The sequence below is a fragment of the Glycine max genome, chromosome 1 (genome assembly GCF_000004515.6).
Source record: "Glycine max cultivar Williams 82 chromosome 1, Glycine_max_v4.0, whole genome shotgun sequence".
In the NCBI taxonomy this organism is placed as follows: Eukaryota; Viridiplantae; Streptophyta; class Magnoliopsida; order Fabales; family Fabaceae; genus Glycine; species Glycine max.
This window is the reverse complement of record NC_016088.4, coordinates 54,405,516-54,428,469: the sequence shown is the minus strand read 5'-3', so window position 1 is coordinate 54,428,469 and position 22,954 is coordinate 54,405,516. Positions and strand designations below refer to the sequence as shown.

General features: G+C 33.0%; 3 protein-coding genes and 1 long non-coding RNA gene across 5 annotated transcripts; 1 reads left to right on the top strand and 3 right to left on the bottom strand.

Annotated features, from left to right (window-relative positions):
• Window positions 1-2,095: 2,095 nt before the first annotated feature.
• LOC100789095 (uncharacterized) lies at window positions 2,096-4,493 on the bottom strand. The gene is made up of 2 exons (XR_136254.5): window positions 4,170-4,493; window positions 2,096-4,031 (listed from the first exon to the last, which is right to left on the bottom strand). It is a non-coding gene; the product is annotated as an uncharacterized lncRNA (long non-coding RNA).
• A 1,052-nt stretch (window positions 4,494-5,545) lies between these two features.
• Window positions 5,546-8,302, top strand: LOC100788563 (protein LOL1). 2 transcript variants are annotated; one of them, XM_003517325.5, is made up of 6 exons: window positions 5,546-5,987; window positions 6,103-6,242; window positions 6,776-6,889; window positions 7,011-7,124; window positions 7,253-7,362; window positions 7,948-8,302. In XM_003517325.5, the coding sequence occupies exons 2-6, from the start codon at window positions 6,176-6,178 to the stop codon at window positions 7,984-7,986; spliced, it is 444 nt and encodes a 147-aa protein (XP_003517373.1). In that variant the 5' UTR covers window positions 5,546-5,987; window positions 6,103-6,175; the 3' UTR covers window positions 7,987-8,302. The 2 variants fall into 2 exon arrangements, with proteins under 2 accessions (XP_003517373.1, XP_006573689.1); XM_006573626.4 differs by having other exon boundaries at window positions 5,546-6,009.
• Window positions 8,303-10,965: 2,663 nt separating this feature from the next.
• LOC100306105 (uncharacterized) lies at window positions 10,966-13,528 on the bottom strand. Its single transcript, NM_001250682.2, has 2 exons — window positions 13,175-13,528; window positions 10,966-11,610 (listed from the first exon to the last, which is right to left on the bottom strand). The coding sequence occupies exons 1-2, from the start codon at window positions 13,370-13,372 to the stop codon at window positions 11,377-11,379; spliced, it is 432 nt and encodes a 143-aa protein (NP_001237611.1). The 5' UTR covers window positions 13,373-13,528; the 3' UTR covers window positions 10,966-11,376.
• Window positions 13,529-14,562: 1,034 nt separating this feature from the next.
• LOC100819211 (AP-2 complex subunit mu) lies at window positions 14,563-20,558 on the bottom strand. Its single transcript, XM_006573625.4, has 13 exons — window positions 20,215-20,558; window positions 19,537-19,714; window positions 19,188-19,278; window positions 18,471-18,565; window positions 18,006-18,095; window positions 17,877-17,925; window positions 17,668-17,806; window positions 17,309-17,425; window positions 16,725-16,815; window positions 16,495-16,637; window positions 15,814-15,928; window positions 15,036-15,080; window positions 14,563-14,925 (listed from the first exon to the last, which is right to left on the bottom strand). Exons 1-13 carry the CDS (start codon window positions 20,295-20,297, stop codon window positions 14,845-14,847), a joined length of 1,317 nt encoding a protein of 438 aa, XP_006573688.1. The 5' UTR covers window positions 20,298-20,558; the 3' UTR covers window positions 14,563-14,844.
• Between the last annotated feature and the right edge of the window lie 2,396 nt (window positions 20,559-22,954).

Sequence of the window (22,954 nt, the reverse complement as noted above, 5' to 3'; positions counted from 1 at the left end):
CCAAACTTAGAGCTCTCTAATGAATACAAATACATCGTATCTCAGATAGGGAACACCCTCTTTCTATGTCTATTATCTCATTCTCTTCCTTTGTCCATCCCTTATCCAACCATTCTCTTCTTCTATCCACATCAGCCCCTAAAGTGTAAAGTTTCTCATGTCATTAAGAGGCTAAACCTCCATTGTTGGGCGCCTAGTAGACCAACTCTTGTAATGTAACTTTGTCTATTATCTATTTAATGCAATTTTGTTTTTATTACTCTCCTCTGTGCTTCTCTGATTATTATGGGTTGATTATCCATATAGTGTTTTAGGGGATAATGCATTGAAAAATGATTATTTTCTAAAGAACTGGGGGAAAATATCTAAATAAAATCATTGCTAAAAATATATTGATATTTGTTTTGCCCCATTCATACATCTCTAATCTTAATGCGATTTATTATTTTTATCTTTGTAAAGAAATTTAGGAGAAAAAAATAAATAAATTAGGCTCTTCAGGCAGAAAAACAAAGATAGAGTGCCTTAGTAGATGTGAGTGGAAACAAGAATTTCATTAGATAGAGAAAAATTATTAATATTGCATTACAAGTAGTTTTGGTATGCTAGGCTCCAACATTATCACATTCTGAATTTATCTTTCTACATTCAAATTATTGTTTATTTTTCTTCTTATTTCTTTTTTTCCCTCTTACTCCAATTTTCACACTTACAATACCATATTTCTTCTACTTCTTCTAATTTCTTAATAATTGGGTTTGCATCACTTTAAGTACAACAAAAGTCCTTGTGAATTCGACACTCAAACTTTCGAGTCTTTTACTACTTAAACAAATTGATACACTTGCCAATAAGTTAACAATATACTACTACAAAAATGGCTTTCAAAGATGGTTGTTTGTGGTTTTTCATGACGTTTTTCAATCGTCTTGAAATTTGTTGTCGTGGAAAGTCAACAATTTTCGCGATGATTTTTAAACCATTTTAGAATCTCGATTTCTACATCTATTTTTTTCAAAACTATTTTAGAATGTGTTTTTTTTCTTTTGAAAATGTTAAAAAAATTGTCGTTTCTAAGTCGGTTTTTTGAAAAAAACTGTCTTAGAAAGTGCCATTTGCTTTCTTTGTTGTTGGATCTCACGTTCCCAGTTATGAGTCTATAATTAAGACAAGATTTTGCAAGAAGAATATGAATAAAAAATACAAACATTTCAATAATGAAGACTCTAAATGTAAAGGCAATCAAAACACTAGCACTATAATGTTTGGCATCAATAAACACATCAAACAAACTTGATTGACAATATAGGAACTGCAAACATGTATTTGGAGACATTAGTATTAAGGTAAATAAAAAGATTGGGGAGGAGTAGGGGTGAGAATAGGTCAGGTCAGGTCAGGCTTTGAAAGGTCTGAGTCTAGCCTACGATGAATTTTTGAGGCCTAAGCCTGACCTATAGTCTATCAAAGGCTTTTATTTTGGCTCGGCCTGACCTTTTTAAAAGCTTAGTCTGGCCTGATAGCCTTTTTAAAAGCCTGATAGTCTTTTTAAAAGTCTTCTTTGCATTAAATCTTTAATATTCTGGAGTAGGAGGAACATAATATGAATGTTAAAGAAAAGTAAAAGGAAACATTAACAAGAATAGGAAAACCAATAAAAATAATGAGAAATATAAAGGGACACATGACTCACACCTAAATTGTAATCAAATTATTACTTGATTATAAGAATAAAAGTTATGGAGCAGTAATGTGTAATCAAAGTTTGCTAGTTTCAAAAATAAAATTAATTGTACCCAAAAAATAATATAAGTATATATTGGTACCCACAAAATAATATATATATATATATATATGTCGGTCTATCAGACTTATAAAGGCTTTTTAATAAGCCTAAGTCTGGTCTATTTAATTTAATAGGCTTTTAAAAAAGTCTGAGCCTAACCTTTTAATTAAATAGATCAGTTCAGGTCAGGTCGTAGGCCCCTGTAGGCTGGTCTGGCCTATTCCCACCCCTAGGAGGAAGTTACTAATTAATATTATCAAAACTAACAAAATATGACATACAAAATGTACAAAACCAAGTACAAGAGTATAATTCTTCTTCTATGGGTTTTCCCCTTTATTTCACCAAAAGAAAAAATAATTCTACAAAGTTATTTGATTATCATTTTTTTTTGGTACACAAGAAGGGCAAGGCTAATAATAAATCTACAAAAGCACTCACTTGATAAGAGACATCTCAACTAACAAGTAACAAAACTATAAGGACATCAAGGATATTCATAAAGGGTGGAATTTAATCTAAAATAGTTTATGACCTAGTGCAGAGAGAAAAATGATAGGCTGGAGAGGAAGCAAATAAACCTGGTTGAAATTTTAATGCTAAACTACTAAAGTTTAATATATCTATAGTAGCTTAAGATATATAGTCCTAATATTTTAGTAGAACACCAATATTTTTTAACATTGCTTTCAAGTAATATAGAGACATATTTTTCAACAAACACCTGTGTCTGACTCAAGTGCCAACACATGTATGAATTCAACATTACATTTCTCAATCTGGTGGCATATATTTATTAAAATATACAACTCATAAAAATCAACATACCTGAGATTGGTAGTTGCAGATACAGACAGTTTCAGAGAACAAACTTGCTAGAATCTTACATTAACGATGGTAACATCACACAATTTAGCGAAAAGTTCAAGTATCTATTATTTAATTATCTTTCTAAACTCCACAGTAAAAGAATAATGTAAGAAGTATTCTCATGTAATAGACTACCATTTGTGACAAATGTTCACAAACTATCCTTATAGATGCCATACTAAGAGATACCAAATTATAATGAGCAATAAATTATAAAGCTGGTTATAAATTTAGCTTTATATCTTAAAATAATTCTAGTGATAAAATCACAAAACACAACCAAGGATAAGGCATTACCATGGTTTTTTTGGATGTAGATCCATAGACTTTACTCTTTCTAATCTTTGCGCAAGCTTTCACCATTCAAATATTACAAAAACAAATCAGTTTGAGAAGCCAGAAAGTTATAAAACTCTGCCATGCTTGGTGGCAAAGAAATCTAAATCACATAAAAATCTTGTTGACAAGCTAATCAAACAATTCTCAGCAACCAAACCAAACTAAACCTCAAATCAAATACCAAAAGAAGAGTACCTTGATTTCGACTTTGAGAGGCTGCAAAAGCAAGCGAGAAACAAAGAAACAAACAAAAAAGAGTTAATGCACAATTCTACATTAGATCCCGTGGAAACCAAAATTGCATGAACCAACAAATCTTTTAACCATTCGATAGGAGAAGTATTGAAATAGAATTATCTTGTGATATAAATATATCAGGTTGAATTTCTTAACTTCCATAAAATTATCCTTCTTACTATATGTCATTATCTGCCACACACACACACACATGCATCAACTTTATACTTAACCTTTGAAAAAATAAAGTGACCAAGATAGTCTACATTGTTAAAAAAAGGCATAAATATGATCCTTTGAGGGATTCTATTCCTGCCCACAATCATTATTTTGTTTTGAGTGTTTTCTTTTTAGCATCAAATTCTTCATTCTTCAAATTCAACACCACGGGACATTGATAAAAACCTACAGGATAAGGATTCAATCACATTAATTAATTTCCTATTCCCCTTTAACAAGTGAAGAGATAACAAAAAAAAAAAGAAAGAAACATGTTTGGCAAGAAACTTGAGTTAGTTGTCCTAAAGCAATTGCAGAGCTTGTTTAGTGGCAAGGCAAAGCTCCCATTTGGCAGGACTAGGAAAATGGTGTTAATGCCGCCAAGAGTGAAGTCGAGGTTCCTGATACTACACTCCAACAATTGAATCCATCATGTCCAACTCATTGCCTAAATCTCGGTCCAAAAGCACGTTGATGTTATGAGAAACATGCACATCTGACCAATGTCACGAACACCAACTTCAATTGGTTGTTTCGCACCTTTAATGTTCCTGACTTGCTTCAAATGCCTATTTCACACCTTCAATGTACAAATAAAACAAAAAACATTAGCCCATCAGAAGAAAAAGAATGAGAAAGGGCACGAGAGAACCCTAGAAAACCCCATATCGCACAAAAGCAGAAGAAAGAGAAATGGGCGCGAGAGAGGGGTTCTTACCTTGACAGAGAGCTTTGACGGAAGTTGGTAGGCGAGAATGGAAGTGAGATTCGTGATGTTGGGAGGCGAGAGAAGAACAAAGATTTGAAGGAGAAGCTGTTGGGAGGGAGATTTAGAGATAGGGTACCATCGAAAGAGAATGAAAAGGAAAACTTGTTGCTTTCAAAGTCAGTTTCTGAAAACCGATGTTGAACTCCTTCTTTCAACATTGGTTTCTTCAAGAACTGACGTCCTAATATAATTTCAAAGACAATTTGGAGAAAGTCGTCTTTAAAAGATTACAAATATTTACAATATAGCCATCATATTTTTTATGACAATAGTTTTAGTAGAACCATTGTTGAACAAACATTGCTGACGTTTCTTTTTGTAGTAGTGATAACTAATAATGTTAAGACTTACACATAAAAGAAATTTATCCTCATAAAATCATTTACATCAAAATAAATTAAAACATTATTTTTTTTATTTTGAATATCGAAGAAAAATGATTTTTTATTTATTTTAAATAAAGACAATGTGATTTAAATATTTTTGGAAAAAAAGAAAGAGATTGATATTTACTCTAACGCAAATGACTGACGTACAGGACAACAATTTTAGATTAACCCATCATGGTCTTTATTTCTCATATGGTACCATGAAATTAGTAACTCTGAAGGAGAGTGGATGATGGGTTTCACGCATTTGCATCCCTCTTGTGTTTGCACTGTACTTAATTTACACAAAGGAAATGTTTAAGGTGGTCCAATGCTGGCTGAGTATTGATAGTCCTCGGACATAATGTAGACTTTTTAAAATTTTACATAAATTATAAAATCCTAACTTACTAATCAATTAAAATTTGATATATGGGTAGTACTACAAAATATAGATTAATCACCCTGCACCACCAATCAACAGTATCGATAATTGACGATTTGTTGTATACAGTGTCTGTAATCAAATCGGGCATATCAGAATAAAAAATCTTTCTGATAGGCTTCGTTCATCAGTTTTGCTGGAAGTAGCAACCTAGTTGGAATCACCAGCTTTTCTGATTTCTAGCCCCCTTCACTTAAAAAAAATCATATCCGGTATAGCAAAATGAAAAATGCTTTTTTGAACAATGTTGAAAATTTGTCTCTTACATATAAAGAATAAAAGAATGAAAAAACCATAATTGCCGTTTCCAACAATGGTGAAAGGTTCAAAGAAGAATCTAGAGAGGGGTAGAACCTTAGCTAGGTTCCTTTGTCAGGGTTAAGCTAGGTGGAACTGACAATAGGACCAAGAGCAAGAACTACTTAATACTCTTGAAATAAATTTTCTGTCCAAATCTTACTCGTTTTCTTTTATATAAGCGGCCAACAGAATCACCCACGTATATAGGGAAAGTAGAAAATGAAACCACGAAAGTTTATCTAGCATGTGAAAAAGATAAGCCAGATGAAGGTGAAAACAACAGTTTTTTATTTATTTTGTTTTTCTTACCATAAGTTCGTTCATAACATCTTTTCTTAGTCCATTATTTTTCTTCAAATGTATTCGTACATATTATGCTATTTAGTCTCTCTCTCTTCTTTTCTCTCTCTCTCTCCCCACTTTCATCTGTAACAAGTTGTCAAGGGCGTGTGTTTTTGCCCCACTTGGGAGTTGGGACACTATTCTATTTAATTTAATTTCACTTCTGGTGAGAGGGCCTCAACTCTTCTCTACTTCTGTGCTCCAATTTCCTGTTGCTTCATGCATGGCTCCCTAAGGGAAGAAAGCTTGTCATTTGACTCTTATTACGTTATCCTGTTTGCAAATTTATTTGCTCTACAATCTGCTTCACAGGTTTCTCTCTCTGTTTCTGCTGGTATTAATGCCAAATTTTAGTTCAATTTCCATGCTTTTTTATGCCATCGTGATGTCTCATGGGCAGCACTTTTTCCTTTTCAATTTTTTCCAGGAGTTGTTCAAATGGGAGAAAGAGTTTTATTCTCTACGTAGAGTTTGGTAGACAAAGATAATATTTTGAGATAATGCTAGTTCCACTTGCCCCGTACCCTCCACCCCCTCCACCAGCTCCATATACGCCTCCACCAAATGGTATCTTACTCTTTCATTCTTTACTCATTCATGTTGGTCATGGAATGATAGCACACTTGAATTGTTATTTCTATTCCATAGATTGGAAATTTTAATGTCCAATTTTCACTTCTGATAGTTAATGGAGGAAACAAGTTTATTGTTTTGAAGACCAAGTCCTTAGAATGAATCACGGATATAAAATGGAAATGTCCAATTCATTTAAAGGGGTGGAGAATGGAAAATTTTCGTTTCCCAAATGGTGGATTGAATGTGAAGATGTGTTCAGGAAAATTCTTCTGAAAGACTCTTGATTTGTTTAGAATGTGCGGATTTGGAGATTAGAATTTAGATATCTTTTTCTAGTACAGTTTTCTATTCTAGTCCAATTTCTCTTCTGGCCAGGCTTGCCATTTGAAAATTGGACCTGTATTGATGATAGGATGAATGCTAGAACCTTAATTGCTATATTATCAAAGAGAAAAGGGACACAAAAATGGTCATTTTTTTAATACTTGCAAATAACTTATGTCAAAACCTTCCTTGGTAACCAGGTGCACAGAGTCAACTAGTCTGTTCTGGGTGTAGAAACCTTCTGCTCTATCCAGTTGGAGCCACCTCTGTGTGCTGTGCTGTTTGCAATGCAGTCACAACAGTGCCACCTCCTGGTACGGTGCAATTTCTGTCTCTAATTCTTGTTATTTAGGAAGTTCAACTTGTTACCTTTCCCATTGTTTTTCAATCAACCAAATATAAGGAAAATGAAATCGTAAAATTTTGTGTGCATAGGCACAGAAATGGCCCAGTTAGTTTGTGGAGGCTGTCACACTTTCCTCATGTACATCCGTGGAGCCACAAGTGTGCAATGCTCTTGCTGTCACACGGTCAATCTAGCTTTGGAAGGTATCGAACCACTATGGAAGTTGTGTGTGTTGTGTATACATATTCGTGGAGATAAGGACAGAGTTTCTTTAGTTAGCTAAATCGTTATTATTTGAGTCACTACTTTGTATGTATGAACATTGTAACAGCAAATCTGGTGGCGCATGTCAACTGTGGGAACTGTAAGATGCTACTCAGGTACCAATATGGAGCAAGATCCGTGAAATGTGCCGTTTGCAGTTTTGTAACGTCAGTTGGGGTCAGTACAATCTCTTGTTCACGTACTATGAAGATTTCTGTTAACATGAGTCCCAACTTGATAGTGAAAGAATCCTTATAAATGTTTATTTCAGAAGGAACACATAATTTTTCCTCTTTCCGTACGTTTGGAAGGATAAGGATATATTTGGTGAAAGAGAAATTAACTTTTAATCCTTGGCAAATATGATATTTTCTAGTGATACTAAATAGAAGGAATGAAACGAGAGTATGAAAAAGTACTAAATGTTTTTATATTATTAAAATATTTTTTAGTTAATATTTTATAAAGTATTGGGAGGATTAGTAAGAGTAGAAGAATATAAACATTATTCTTAAGTTGTGCAAACTAGTATGATTGATTGAGTAGTTGTGTGATACTTTCAAAAGTAATTTTTATTGGAGCAACTATGTATTGTTATACATTCTTCCTTTTCTTAACTAACTTAGGACGAAGTTTTCTTGTACTAAATAAATCTCATACCTGAATGGGAAAAGGTCCTTACATGGGGGTTAGAATAATTTGAAGTTTTGAACTGTATTCTTAGATGCACATTATTTACACTGGTGCAACTGAATGATGCAGGCCTCGACAAGCACCACTGAGCAGAAATTCAGCACCTAAATCTTACTGTAAAATTGGTGACAGACACCACGACCTTGGTTTTAATCAAATATCGCCCTTGAGGAATAACGAGTGCATATGAGATAGCTGAGGAAATTTTCTTAACATGTATAGAGCTATTTTTCCCTTGAGTGAAATAATTAAATAAATTTTGTATTATTGGTGTACCATGTAATGCTTTATTTGTAAGCAGTGTAAGCCTCTAAAGGAATGAGTAGTGGAGTTTATAGTTCTCCAATTTCAATTGCAGTGTGCCAAAAAGCTATTTGGAATAACTATATATGATAAGATTATTGATTCTGAGTGCTTTTGAAAATTGGCATCTTTAGATAATTTTGTTTGTGAAGCTTGAATCAGAACCAAACACAACATTCATTTCTTTCAGATAAGTTTCTGCCTGTTCAATCAACCAAAGGTCCAAGTACGGCTACCGAGTCTAGGATTTCAAATTGAACATTAAATGGGTTGATAAATTCAACAAGATAACATCCGAATATGAAGTCCCGATAGATATTTTAGAAATGAAATTGATGCAAGATAGGATGGTTCTGAAGAGGTTGTCCATTATTCTGTGGTAACTAATTCCTGATTCTGACTTGCAAGACTAGCTCCCCTGGGGTAGACATAACTTGCCCGTTGTTAATCAACAATTAGAAATTGTGGCTATTACAAAAATCTGACTTCACACTACCTTGGCGCAAACCTTAAAACAAATGTGTTATAGCTTTGAGGAGTGTTAGTAACACATTTTCTAATTTTTATCACACTTCTTTCAACACATTTGAGAAGTAGGACTTGTACAATTTTTTATTTCTAACAAATTTTAGCCAATATAAAAAAAATAAATTATTAACATTTTTATGTAACTTTTTTTTCTCTGATGAAAATTATCCTTTATCAGCATGGCAAAAAAAAAAAAGATTGGGTTGAAAGAATAGCAAGATGTCTATAAATTTCTACATAAAGAGAATGTTTAAAAGAAAAGAAAAGAATGGTAAAATTTTGGTATGTGCTGTGGACTTAAATCTGCCAGCAACATCAACATGTAACATGTTGCAGACAGGTTTGTTGGGCCAATATATATATTTTTTTTTCTTCTCTGAATCACAACATAAGCACCCTTTTGGTAACAAACGTCCTTTTGGGTGCTCAACGTAAGCACAACATAAGCATGATGAGGTAGCAAAAACCCATCAATGTGAATACTGATCTGGACATCTCTTCTTACGTTAATCGTTTCTTTGATATTGCCCCGTGTTCTCCAACAGCTCACATATGGTTATGAGCACTCCGCCGAACATTTGTGTTCCACTCATTTTAAAATGTCACGTTCTATTGAAAATCACTCTTTCGTTAGTATAAGGCGTGCATCATTTTAGGTTAAGACTTAAGATACTTGGCAGTCGTTTTCTCTTGACTATTCCCCATTCGTGTCTTGCTACATACAAAGTACAAACTAATATTGCAGGGAAAAGCAAGCCATATAACAAGTGGCTGCAAACCAGTATCTTCTGAATTAGATAAGATTTCATTTCAGAGTTTGCTCAGCTTTTTTCAAACTCAGCGGTAAAAATTCCACTCCATTAATCTGTTTAATATCAGCTCCTACATATCATTGCTTCACCCAAACACTTGGAGAGGACAAAATTCACCTAAATTTATATCTCAGAAGAAATTAATCTTTTTACCATCTATTAAAAGGTATCCTTTAGTCGCACTAAGAAATGAAATATTAGGATAAGAGTTAAACACATAATAAATAAATTTATGTTGTTTCTGTAACGTATTTCGTCACAATTATATTACAAAAATTAGTTTTCATATATACTTCAATCTTCGTCCAAGTTATATATATAAATAAAAAAAAAACTAATGTTTGCCAAAATACTAATGTTTGTATAGTTTTAATGTTTTATGTTACATAAACTAATTTTCATGAAGGGTCTTTTTTGTCCAAAAATTATTAAAATAAAATGGCAGCAATGTCTAGATTAAAGGGTACATGAAATTGATAAGCCCGTGGTTTTTTGAATAATTCTGAAACCCATATTTTATATTAGACTCATCATCGGTTTTACCAAAAATTAATATTAGACTAATCGGTCCAGCCCGTGTTAATACCACTACAATATGGATATGCTAATTATCTCACCGGCTTCAGCCTTCATGTCAATAGAGAACTGAGAGATGGCTATTAAAGAGTATGACCTCCCAAGAATTGAAGGTTATTATTCAAAACTTCACCTTGGTTCTTGGTAGCAAGCACAATTCATTTTCACGTAATTTCTGTATAATCTCCTATTTTATACTATTTATTGCAATTCAACTCCATATGAAATAACTCCTTAAACGGCCTTTTCTTATTCTCCACCAAGTAGATTATATTCGTGTAGCGTATAAGTAACATTGATATCTCCTTCTTCCCCATTAGGCTAAGTTCACATCATTCATATCATTTCCCATTCCTTTACTATGTTTTCAGATATCTCCCTTATGATAAACAAAAATAAAATTTATCGTTCTTTTTGGCCAATAATTGATATATTCTAGTATTCAACAATCCAAAAAAAAAATCCACACACACAAAAAAATCAACATTTCCTATACTTTTTTTGGCGCATCTAGGATGTTCAAGTTCAAGTTCAACTAACCAAGTCAATCGTTCTAAGTTCTAACTAGGCCAGCCACCGTAGCATATACACAAATCTAGAAGGTTAGTACATGTTGAAATTTATCTAGCTAGCTTCCCATTGAAGCTGCTTCGAGAACCTTGCCTTTTAATAAGATTCTCGCCTTAAGCTGAGGAACTGATAATTCAGTAATCTCGAATGGTTCAGATGCTACAACGCGCCATCATTATTGATTACCCATTTTTTTAAAATCCAAAATTTACTTTATTAATTTAATAAGCATAGCAAACAGTTTAAGCATTAGCTATCAAGAAAGGAGAAGCAAGTACAAACAGTCACAATTAATTAGCAGAATCATACGCCCAACATTTCAATACTTATAGGAGACTACCATAATTCACAAGGATACACTTCAAATGCGTCTACTTGTTAAAGTTCAGAGCTTCTTTGTAGATCTCACATGTAGGCCTCTTACCCAGATACCCATCTACATTATTCAACGCCTGTAGCAAAAAACTTCAACAGCTAGACCTAAAAACCTGACAGCCTCTAATATAGCTTAACTTGTTGGGTAGTTTAACTCCCACACACTTTCATCAAATGTAGCAATTCCCAAACATATTCATAGCCAAGGAAAGACAAAGCCAAAGAGCAAAAAGGAACCGTCAAGTAAAGCTCAGTTAAAATATAACTGCAGGTTCCACTGTATGCACAACTAAACAGATAAAGCCCAACGAATCAATAGCCAAATCAAATTTTTCTACAATCTGCCCTGGTGGGATTCCACAATCTGTGGAATAATTTTCCCATCTAATAGGATCTGTTTCTTCACTCTGACTGACTTGGTCGCATTGTTTGGTTTAAACCTTGCCTGTGTTTTATGATGATCTACTGCATGTCCTTCTGGCTTCTCTGATGAAACCTCATCAAGGAATTCATCTGCTAAATCACCATCTTCATCCATCTTAAGACGCTTTACATACCAATCCAGACCCTGATGAAGAGAAACATAAAAACCCAGAAATATGAAACCCCTGCTGGCAGTAAATAACTTTAAAAAAGGAAAATTTATCTGACCATGCAACTCCCAAACTTAATATAACTAAATAAATGTATACAGTATACATCAGATTCAGAGGTAACAGTGTGCAAAAATATTATTGCAAATTGTATGAACAAGAAAGGGTTATTGTCATCCGCTGCAATACAAAAAAGTTAGCCATTGAGACAAAAAAAATGTAAAAGGCATAACTGTAAGGTCATGAATGCCCCATACCCTAGTTAGCAACAATGTCTACCCTCTCCTCTTTCATCTATCATTGATTAATGTAAAAGCCATGGAGCCTTGTTGCCTTAACTTGAAAATGTTTAATTTTCCTAACTCAATACATACATAATACCAAAGGTCAAGAATGTACAAACAAAAGCTATCCACCAAAGAGTTAGGCACCAAAAAAGCTATAAGGAGAATTCTTGATCATGAAACAAGGACACTGATTAAGAGCAGAGCAGACTTGAAAACTATTTTTGAAACAATAAATGATTTAGAGATTTAGAGCAAGCCATCTAAAAGTTTGCCATTGCCAATTCAAGTTTTACATAATCCACTTAACATACTCCTCATTGCATTTTGGGTTGAGGAATGTTCTGTTCACCCATTCATGTACTCTAAGGGAGGGAAATAGACAGCAGATTAAATTTTAACACTATACTAGATGAACTAATTCCAATAGAATACGATAAACATGCATGAACACCCTCCTCCCCAATGCTATGAGACCTCCAACCTGATTTTGCAATGTTAAAGTCAGTACAAATAAAGCCAAATGTTTCATATTTCATTCATGTGCTTACAAAAAATTTCACCAAAGCACCCCCAGAAAGCTAGAAACAAAAGACTTACCAGTTCAATTACTTGTGTAAAATGAGGAAAATAAAGACTAAATGTTATAAACAATGGCATTGCAACATTAGATGTCATACCTATCTACTATTTTTCTGATGAAAGATAACTGAAAAATATATGATAAACGCATAGAATTCAAGAGCATGTTTTCAGCTCTAGAGGTAGGAACTGCAAGAGAAAACAATGGAAGAGCTGCATGATATTCACAAACACTAACATTATAAGATGTAGTACTTTTTTGTAAGGATGTTTGGAGTTCCAAGATGTTTACAACTGTGTAGTGTACGAGCATAGAAAATATCTTAAGACAGGAACTATAGAGTCATGTTATATACGATTACAATCCTAATAATAGAATTAGAAACTAGAAAGGGCCTTGATGTCCCAAAAGTAAGGACATATGTTTTCCTTTTCCTTCTTTTATCATATCCGTGCATTCATGCTAGATTCAGTCCATTTTCTGTAAAGTTAAACTACGGATATATTAAAAAAAGAGTGTCAATGTCATATGGCAAAGGAAAGAGAATATTTCGAAGGATTGGACCAGAAAACATCAAAGCAATTAGGGTAGTGAATAGTTAGGTTTCCAAAATTAGATTAAAAAGTTTAGAAAGTGAATGTGGGGAATTGCAAATAACGAGAAAGGAAGGACCTGAATTCCACCGTCGCCGGAAGTAGAAGGAGTGAGAACGGGAGCGAGGTGGGGGCGATCGACGACGACCTGGGCAGGGACACTGAAGCCTTTACGAGGTTGTGTGGTACGAGGTTGACCATCGCGGGCCTCATCCTTGGAATCGTGTTCGTGGTTTCCAAACCCTAGATATCCGGCTATCCTTTTGAAAAATCCCATCACGACGTCGTGTTCGTCGCAGCACTGAGAAGGATCCCTCTGCACGGAAACTCGGAAAGCAAAGGAGGGACGCTATATATAACACTATAATCAACTAATCCACTCTCATACATCATACTCCATTCCACGTTCCACTTCCGCTGCATCCCTCCATTTTCTATTTTTATTTTTATTAGAATAACACTTTTTCTAACAGTCTTTTATAGTGTAGTACTAGTATATATTTTCTGTTAAATTTTGTAAGTCTCGCTTATTTAACGTTTTTAGTTTTATAATTTTTAATAAAGTCTATTCAATAAAAAAGTTACATTCAAAATAACGTGTTTCTAATACTCCCCTTTTAGTTTTATTCTCTATTTATAAGACTTATTTATAATTATAATTATTATTATTATAAACTTACTTCGGTAATTTCTGCCTCTTAAAAGAATTTTAGTGTTTAAACATTATGTTGTTGTTATAACAAAAAAATATTATGTTATTCTTACACTGATGTTTTATAGTTTGTTTTTATTTTTATTCTTATATTAATATAAATAATATAATATTTAATTTTATTTGTAATAATATTATTTGACTATTTATTATATTGGAATATTATTTGAGTAAATATATGATCTTATTCCTTAAATCTAATAATAATAATATAACGGGGGATTTTTTATTGATTAATGGAATGGAACTTTCGGATTTAGGAGAAAACATTTCAAAGAAATATGGTTGATAACGTGGGAATATTTTAAAAATCTAATCCTGATATAAATGAAAATATTAGTGTGACAATTCACGTCCTTGTATAGTTGCATTAGTATCATAGGAAAATGTGTGACGACAATATTTCAAACTTCCATACGTCTTGTTACATTAATATTGAAGGCGAAAGATTTTTAATATTGTTAATATGTTACGCAAGGTTATTTTAAGGAGCAAAAAAGCTCTAGCCTAACTATCAGAATTCAGGACCAATATTCCGTAAGAAAAAATCTATATATATCATGGCTTTGTTTTAATCTTAAATAAAGAGGACTTCTTATGCAACGAATCCATCAGCGAAGACTAGGGTTTAATGAGTAACCATATATAATTATATAAACAGTAGTCTCCCATATTTATCTTTTCAGGGAGGAGCTTCAGTATAGATCAACGCCAACATGAAATGAAAAAAAAAATTACAGAATGCACTACTCAATAAAAAAAAAATATCATTAAAGTAAAATACAATGTGTACAAGGGAGATAGAAATCAATTAAAAGTTTCCATTAACAAGCTGGCCTTGAAAGAAAATAAAAAAGAAATACTCATCTGATTTTTCACGTCCACAATCATTTTGACAGCACACTATATGAAGATGGACGCCTCAACCTTGGCAAGAAACTCAGCTATAACTGGACAACTACATGGAACAGCGCCTTTAATTATTTGGGACTGTTTCAATCTCCACCAGTTAATCCTGACGTTTCCACATGTGTTGCCTAGCACCTTATCTCGCATGATCCCGCTTTTGTAATATAACGAACCCACTCAACAGTGTTGTATCCACTCTTTTCCCACACCTTCAGAGAGTAAATTAGATAAATTTACTGAGTTCTAAGCAACGTTAAGGTATCCACGTATCAATGTTTAAAACAAACAAAACAAAAGCCCAGTAAGTCAGGATGGATACCTTTAGAAAACGGACACGTAAACCAGATGCCGTAAACATGGGAACCTGCGTTAAGAAATATAAGACTGGGGGTGAGTTTGGTTGCTAAGAAGGGGAGAGAAATTGAAGAGAAAAATCCACTACTTAGTGTGGGTCTGGGTCCAACACCTTTTTCACTACTTTAATTAAAAAGAAAAAAATTCTCTATTCCATTCCATTTCATTTCACTCCACTCAACCAAACCATACCTAGTACATCAAGCTACTACATACTACATAGGAAGCCACAGTTTGGAGAGAGAATCTCGACAGGAGAATGTGATTACATTAGAAGTTTTGCTCGCAGCAGAGGGCCAATATCCACAAAACTTACCCAAAAAGAAAAAAGGGAAGTTAAAAAAAAAAAACATTTTATAAAGAGAGACAAAAAAGAAAAGGCCATGTCATTGCCCTAGACCCACAACTGAACTGAATTACATATTAATATATTTAATATAATAATGAAAATACAGGTCCTAAATCCTAATTTCCTTGATTCACATCATCAGAGGAGAGGTTAGTGTAAAGTATAAGGGGATGTCAAAGTAATATTTTTTAAGCAATTAAGAGAGTTAGTATAGGAGTAGAAATAATAGGAGGGTTCTGTGCGGATTTTGTGCAATCTTACATAACTTCAAGAATATCAATGTAATTTACTCATAATTATATGCCCATGAATAAGCTTTCACTTATACTTTTAAGGCAATCAGAATGTTCCAGCCATTTTCATGGAATTTGTTATAAAGCAACTGATAACAAACCTGAAACTCCATCTGAATTGGTGGTCTAGTCCAAGATTTCTTTTCTGTCATCGTGGAAATAAGTTCAACTTCTGCACTCAAGGTTGGCTCAGTTTGCCCAGGAAATTTTCTTATTCTGCAAATTAAGACCAGAGTTGCATGTTAGTACTGAAAACCACATTAAATGGTACCCTAAATTTAATTAAAAAAAACAACTGGGAATCCTTTCATGAGTATCATCGTGCAATAACAACATAAAACAACATATTTCACACATGATTATTAAAAGGTTTAATACATTTTTGGTCCTTACAATTTAGCATGTTTTTGCTTTTAGTCCTTGCAAATTATGTTTGTTTTGTTTTTAGTCCTTAAAGTACTTTAGATAATGCTTTGAACAGTGAAAAAAGTGTTATCTAAAGCGTCAAAAAGATGAAAAACAAAACAAACATAATTTGTAAGAACTAAAAACCAAAAAATAATTTTACAAGAACTAAAAACAAAAATACACTAAATTTTGAGAACTAAAAAGATATTTAAGCCTTATTAAAATATAAAAGTACAAAGTAAACAGAACATGCAGATTTATGTTTTCACTTGGGACACTTTATATGTAACTCAAGATGCTGACTTACGGTCTGAAAAAACCACTTTCAATAAGCTTTATTTCACATAGTCATTATGATCAAGTGAGACTCTTACTTCCAAACCAAACAATCAATAGATGCATTATATTTTGCTCGGCCAGATGTAACTGTGAAACTCGTTTTTGCAGTGTGTTTTGGCACAGGAATTTTAACAACAACCCCTAGTGCAAACATCTTTGCACCAAAGACACTCTTTACCTGAAAAACATGTTAATAAATAAATAAACAAAATGAATGGGGGATAACCTTCAATAGATTTAACCTTTAACATGAAAGTGTTCAAACCTTAACATTTACTTCCATCCGTGTTCGACCAAGTTCCTTGATGGTTGGCAATACTTTGAAGGGAAGATTAACACCCTCAGTGATACGATATCTACCAATATAAAATAATGTTAGCAGATATTAGACAACACCAATGGCCTTTCTTGCACCATCAAGAATTCACCTGATCCTATATCACTAGTCATTTTATAATACCAAGTGATGCAAAATGATAATAAACAGAACTGGATTTATGAAAATTGGGAAGTTGTAAGCAATATGAACCTAAGATTTTGGTGGCCTATATGGGGTGTCAAAGAAGAAATAAAACTTAAATCATAACATAGAGATGCCAATAATCCATTGTACCAATCAAAGATTGATGATGAAGATATACCAAGAAATAGATTATCAAACGCCTGGTAGAAAAACCAACAAAGAGTGGTTTTGAAATAGTTAATCATGAACAATAAGGGCACAGGGAAGGAATTGCAAACCCATCTACCCATCTGCCCCTTTTTCCCACCAAAGCATGAATGTAATACGTTGATTGTAGGTTCACAAACTTTTATAGCAAGAGATACAATGACAAGGCAAGAGCTTACTTCATCAGTTCAAATTCTCCATCAGGTGGCACAAAACTAACTGTTTTCTCTGAGTTAAACCTTGTCAAATTTACACATTGATGGAAAGTGACATCATCAAGCTCAATAGTTTTACCACTGCAAAATAGATTTTGTAGACAATAGAAAACAATGTTACTATTATAGCAGAGCAAATAAAACATAAGGATGAACTATCCTCGTACAACAAAGCAAACAGAGTAAATTGTAGAAGAAAAATAAAGTAAACACATAATTCTCTATGATAATGTAACAGGACAAACACAAGTTTCAAATGACAATGAATAATATCAAAGGCATTTGAAGGAAAATGTGAGGAGGCATGTCCAAATGAAAACTACCTTTTTGTAGGACGTGATTTAAGTTGTGACTCTTTCTCAAGGCCAATCTTGTCATTCAAACCCAACTTCAAATCCGGCATTCCAGAAAGAAAGCACTTCATAAGAATCTTCCCCGTAACATCACTGCGTAGAACAACACCTAAAATCATAACAATTAGCAGGCAATCAAGCAAACATCAATGTGGAGACAATGAAAAATCATGACCTACCTTTTGAAGACATAAGAAGATTCACACTCTCCACAATATCCAAGAAGACCTGCAATGGATCAATGTTGTAAACCCTCAATAGTAAGGAAATAATGATAAATAATGGAAGCAAGATAGTACACAACTCACTTCATTCTTTTTGTATACAAGGCCTTCTCTCCGCCAACCAACAGCACCGGTAACTTGTAAAGTCGCATTTGGAACAGGTCTATCTGAGGGCTGTTCCCCCCAAGCATTGCACACAAAACAAGATGAATAAAGAAGGATTGGTGAAATATTTAAAAAAAAAACACACACAACATATTAAAAAATGTAAACTTAAAACAAGAAACAAATGGACAGACAGATAACACATGCACACACAGCCACAAACTTGTGAAGTCACATTTTGAACAGCTCAATCTGTGATGAGCTGTTTACCCTCTACTCCCACCCAAAAAATGTTATTTGATATTTTCATATATGGAATTATATATTATATTCTCCAAGATTCATTTTTCTAATTTTTTTCTTGTGAATGTGATCCATGTTTGAGTTCTATCAAGTCCGCACCCATGTACTTCAATGTATTTACAATAGCATAGGCAAACTAACCTTGGATGAAAATGGGGAACGCACTCCTTCCTGAGTGATATAAAGCTTTAAGATTTCCGGTGAAAGATTTTGAGGATAACCAAAGTCCATGATTTCTGTAAATATATTTATCATAAACACATTCAAATTCAAATGATAAATATTTTTCTATCATGAGAACACTATTGGGTCTTTTATTATTATGCAAAGTTTGAATAGGCAAAACATATTTGTTTCAGCCTGTTGGCAAAATAGATAGATGCACAACAGTTATGAAGCAAATGCACTATTGCAGTTTCACATGTGAATGCATAAAAAACCAGCCACTTCTGTTACATTTGACTAGCAAACCCCTAGTTTACTTCCTATTATAACTACGGTAGTTCCTTAAATTCTGAAGGGCAAATGGAATTAACTATTTGGCGAGCTACTTTTACCCATATAATATAGAGTTTGCAACGGACAAAAATTGCAACAAAGAAACCGTATCCTTCCCCTGGCTAGCGTGAAGGTTTTTTCACCATAAAAATATATTACATAGTAATGCTCTTGCATCTTCCTCTTCAGTTTACGTACCCACTTTCACAGGTAACTCCTCACTTAAACTTTGGACAGAAGCATGAACTTATCCAGAAAATGTTCTTCTAACTAATGAAAGTTTTTAAAATTATAGGAAACCAAAACCCTTGCACTGACTTTCAGCATTAGCATGCATCACAGACAGACACAATTACATACCATCTAGGAGTTCATAAATGAGTACAAAATTATTGCGAATTGCATCCTCGTCAAAGGCACCACCAAAATATGATTTGAATAGAGCAACAGCCTGAAAAAGAGGACATGTTATCAATCATGGTCATTTATATAACCAAATTTAAATGTTAACTATAATCAAGTATCAAGAATTGGAAGCCAGAAAGCAGTGCACAAGCAACAAAGACGAAAAAGCCTTCATGTCAGAGTTGAGCAAGGATGGAATAGAATAAAATAAAACTAAAACTAAAGCCTGCATGATGAAACATAATTTAACCGACCAAGCTAGACATCATCAGATAAGTGGCAGTGACAGCAAGAGGTTGAATACCTCAACAACAAACTTGAAAGCACAAGCAACATTAGCATTGCTACTGACAACAATCACAATATAAACATTGCTGATCCTCATGTAAAAGAAAGAGCAGCCACCAATCTGCCTCACAGGACAAGTACCAAGTTCTTTTGTTTGCATTATATGTGTCCGAAAAGCATCGACCATATTTCCCCTGTAAAGCTACGAATTAAGATACTACAATATTGCTCCCCATGATATCATAAATAAACTTCATACAAGCTCAATCAACAACTTCCAGGGCCTCAAGAAGGGCATTCCAAAAGCAAAGGCTCCTTGATCCTTATCACTATTCACTAGTCCTAGCTGCGTTACAAGGAAATGTTCGGCGCATAGCGAAAAAAAATGTATGAAATTGAAAGCTATCTTACTACACATAGGCTTCGATTCAAACATGCTATTGTTTCCCTACAAGCAATCAGGACGAGCCTAGCACGTAAAACACGAACAAGTACAGAGCTTACTTTCCAGGTACGAGTTCGCTAAACACAAAAATAAAAATGATGAAAAAGTAGGTCATAGAACGTTTTGAGAGTGCAAAGTGCAAACAACAGAAACGGTTCGTTTTCATTTCATTTTCGTCGCTGAAGGTCTTCAATAAGTGGCAACGTAGAGATTAGTAGGAGAAAGAGAGTGAAAAGGAAAAGATGTTACCCGACATCGTCCCGGTAGAGGCGATTGATGAGAACGTCTCCGCGGAGGTTCAAGAAGTATATAGCTGAAGCAGCCACCGGCATCTCCGATCCAGTGTATCGACTTCCAAATTCTCCGACGAAGAGGCTTCCAGAAGAAGAAGGACAACCAGATACGGAGGCTCCGCCGCAGATCAGTGGCTGGGAGGAGGAGGAGGACCGAGCAAACAAACGTCGCCGACGGTGAAGAGAAGAAGAAGCGCAAGAAAATAAGAAAATGTTGGAGCGTGACGGAGTCAGCGTATTTGGCACACCAGCAGCCAGCAGGGCAACACCCCGTTCAGCAATGCACTTTGACGACACGTGCGTCTCCCGTGAGTTTTTTTTAGTGAACTGATGGCTTTTTGGGGGGTTAAACTTTAAATATATATTTTCGTCCCTCCACTTTTGTTTTTTTTTTCAAATTTAAATTTGATTTTTTTATTCCTTAAATTTTATAAATTAATTTTTATAGTATTTTAAAAAAATAAAATATATCACTACCCAAAATCAATTTGAGATTTTTTTATACAGAAAGACTAAAAATAATATTTTTTGAAATTGAAGGATTAAAAAAATAAAAGTTAAATTTTTAAAATTAAAAATAAAAGTGACCTAAATTTAACAGACTAAAATCATTTCTAAATCTTTTTAAACTTATTTAGAAATAAAATACACTATGGTATAAAAGTTTTTATATATTTTTATCTAATTATAATTTATCATATTTTAAATATTTAAAGAATAATTTTGTTAGTCATTGAAGTCCTACTCAATTCTAATACTATTATTGTCTTGTGAAATACATGTAGTTGGCATCAAAAAATGTCTGTTAAGATTTCTAAAATTTTATAACAATAAATTCAATTAAAAGATTTACTTAATTTAAATGAACAAATAATGTAGTGAAAAGTTTATTATTATTCAATGATGAAGTTATTAATTTTTATAATAATTACTTAAAAATTTATACTTACAAAATTATTTGGTTGAGATTGACAATATACGAATTTTTACCGTGCATGAAAAGTAGTCTCTATTTTAAAAGTTATATGTCTAAAGTAATTTCTATTTGGTTGATGGTTTAAGATTTTTACACTAACAATATATCAAATTAAATTGTTTTACTTTTACCAATTATCCAATAACCCTCATAATGTGTTAGGAAAAAACACATAAGATCATTCAACACATCAATTAATTAGCAAAGATTATTTTATCTTAATTAGAGGGTTAAGTTTGAAGTTTGGATATACAACTAAGTTAAATAAAGAGAAACAATTTTATTATCCTTAGTGGTCTTCCTTAACTAGGAAGGATTAACATGTTATAGGTGTGAAGTACCTATTAATTTTGTTTTATGACTATTTTTTATCATGAAACCTACAGTATAGCCTTTAATGGGATTGTTATTACCATCCTTGCTTTTTTTTCTTCTTCTTTCATCAAGCCCAAATCCATTTTTTCTTAAGGAGTCTATTTGTTAAGAGTGGTGGTGATCGCATCACAACAATTAAAAAATAACAAAGAATAAATCACCAAGGATGGTGGTCCGACAAGAATAAAGAAACAATAAAGGAAAGTATAATCTTTCAAGACATGTGTAAAATAGTAATTTTTAGGTTCCATTTTTTTCCACCAATCTATATAAAAATTGGATGCAATAGAATGTACTTGACGAATCCCCTTCAATATACAATGGAGTTCTTTGACATGGTTGGAACACCATATATTTTTAGTCAAACTTGATTTTAGTCTTTGTAGTTTTCAATTGGTCAATTTTGATATCTATACTTTAAAAAATGGATGTATTTAGTTTTTGCATATTGACGACCAACAAATGAGGGACTAAATCTACCTATTTTTTAAAGTATGGATACCAAAATGATCAATTTAGTTTGATCGAAAATATAATGACTTATAGTTTCCTTAATGGATAATACGGAATAATAGTTTTTCCAATGGGTAAAATATGTTTTTGATCCTTGTGTTTTTCGTCAAACTTAATTTTAGTTTATGTAGTTTTAAATTGATCAATTTGAGCATCTATACTTTAAAAATAGGTGTATTTAGTTTCTACCTATTTGATAATCAAGAGGGGAATGATTAAATCTATCTGTTTTTTTTTTAAGTATAGAAATCAAATTAATCAATTTAAATTTACAAAGACTAAAATAAAGTTTGGCTGAAAATATAATGTCGAAAAACATTTGATTATTCCTTAACACTCTTTGCATGCAAGGGAGGAAAGTAAATTATTTGGATAAAAAGGATATGGTAATTTCTATGTTTATATTATCTTGTTCTTATAATTATGTATTATTTTGTATGTAAATTGGTTATATTTATAGATAAATCATATGTCTCTTAATACAAAAATTTAATCTTTAAAATATACATATCTCACTTGCCTCTTGGTGAAAAGTCTCCTAACATGACTCTTTTTTAGGAATTGCATCTCATAACTCTTAATGATAAATTATAATTATATCTCATGTATCTTGACGAAGAGTCATATCCATTCAAATTCACATTATATATAAACATAGTACATACCCAATTTCTTAAAAATATACAACCTTCCATTAATTTTAAAAACCTTACCCCAAATATATATATATATATATATAACCCAATTTCTTAAAAATATACAACCTTCCATTAATTTTAAAAACCTTCACCCCAAATATAATTTATGAGCTTACCACGAGACAGCTCAGTAA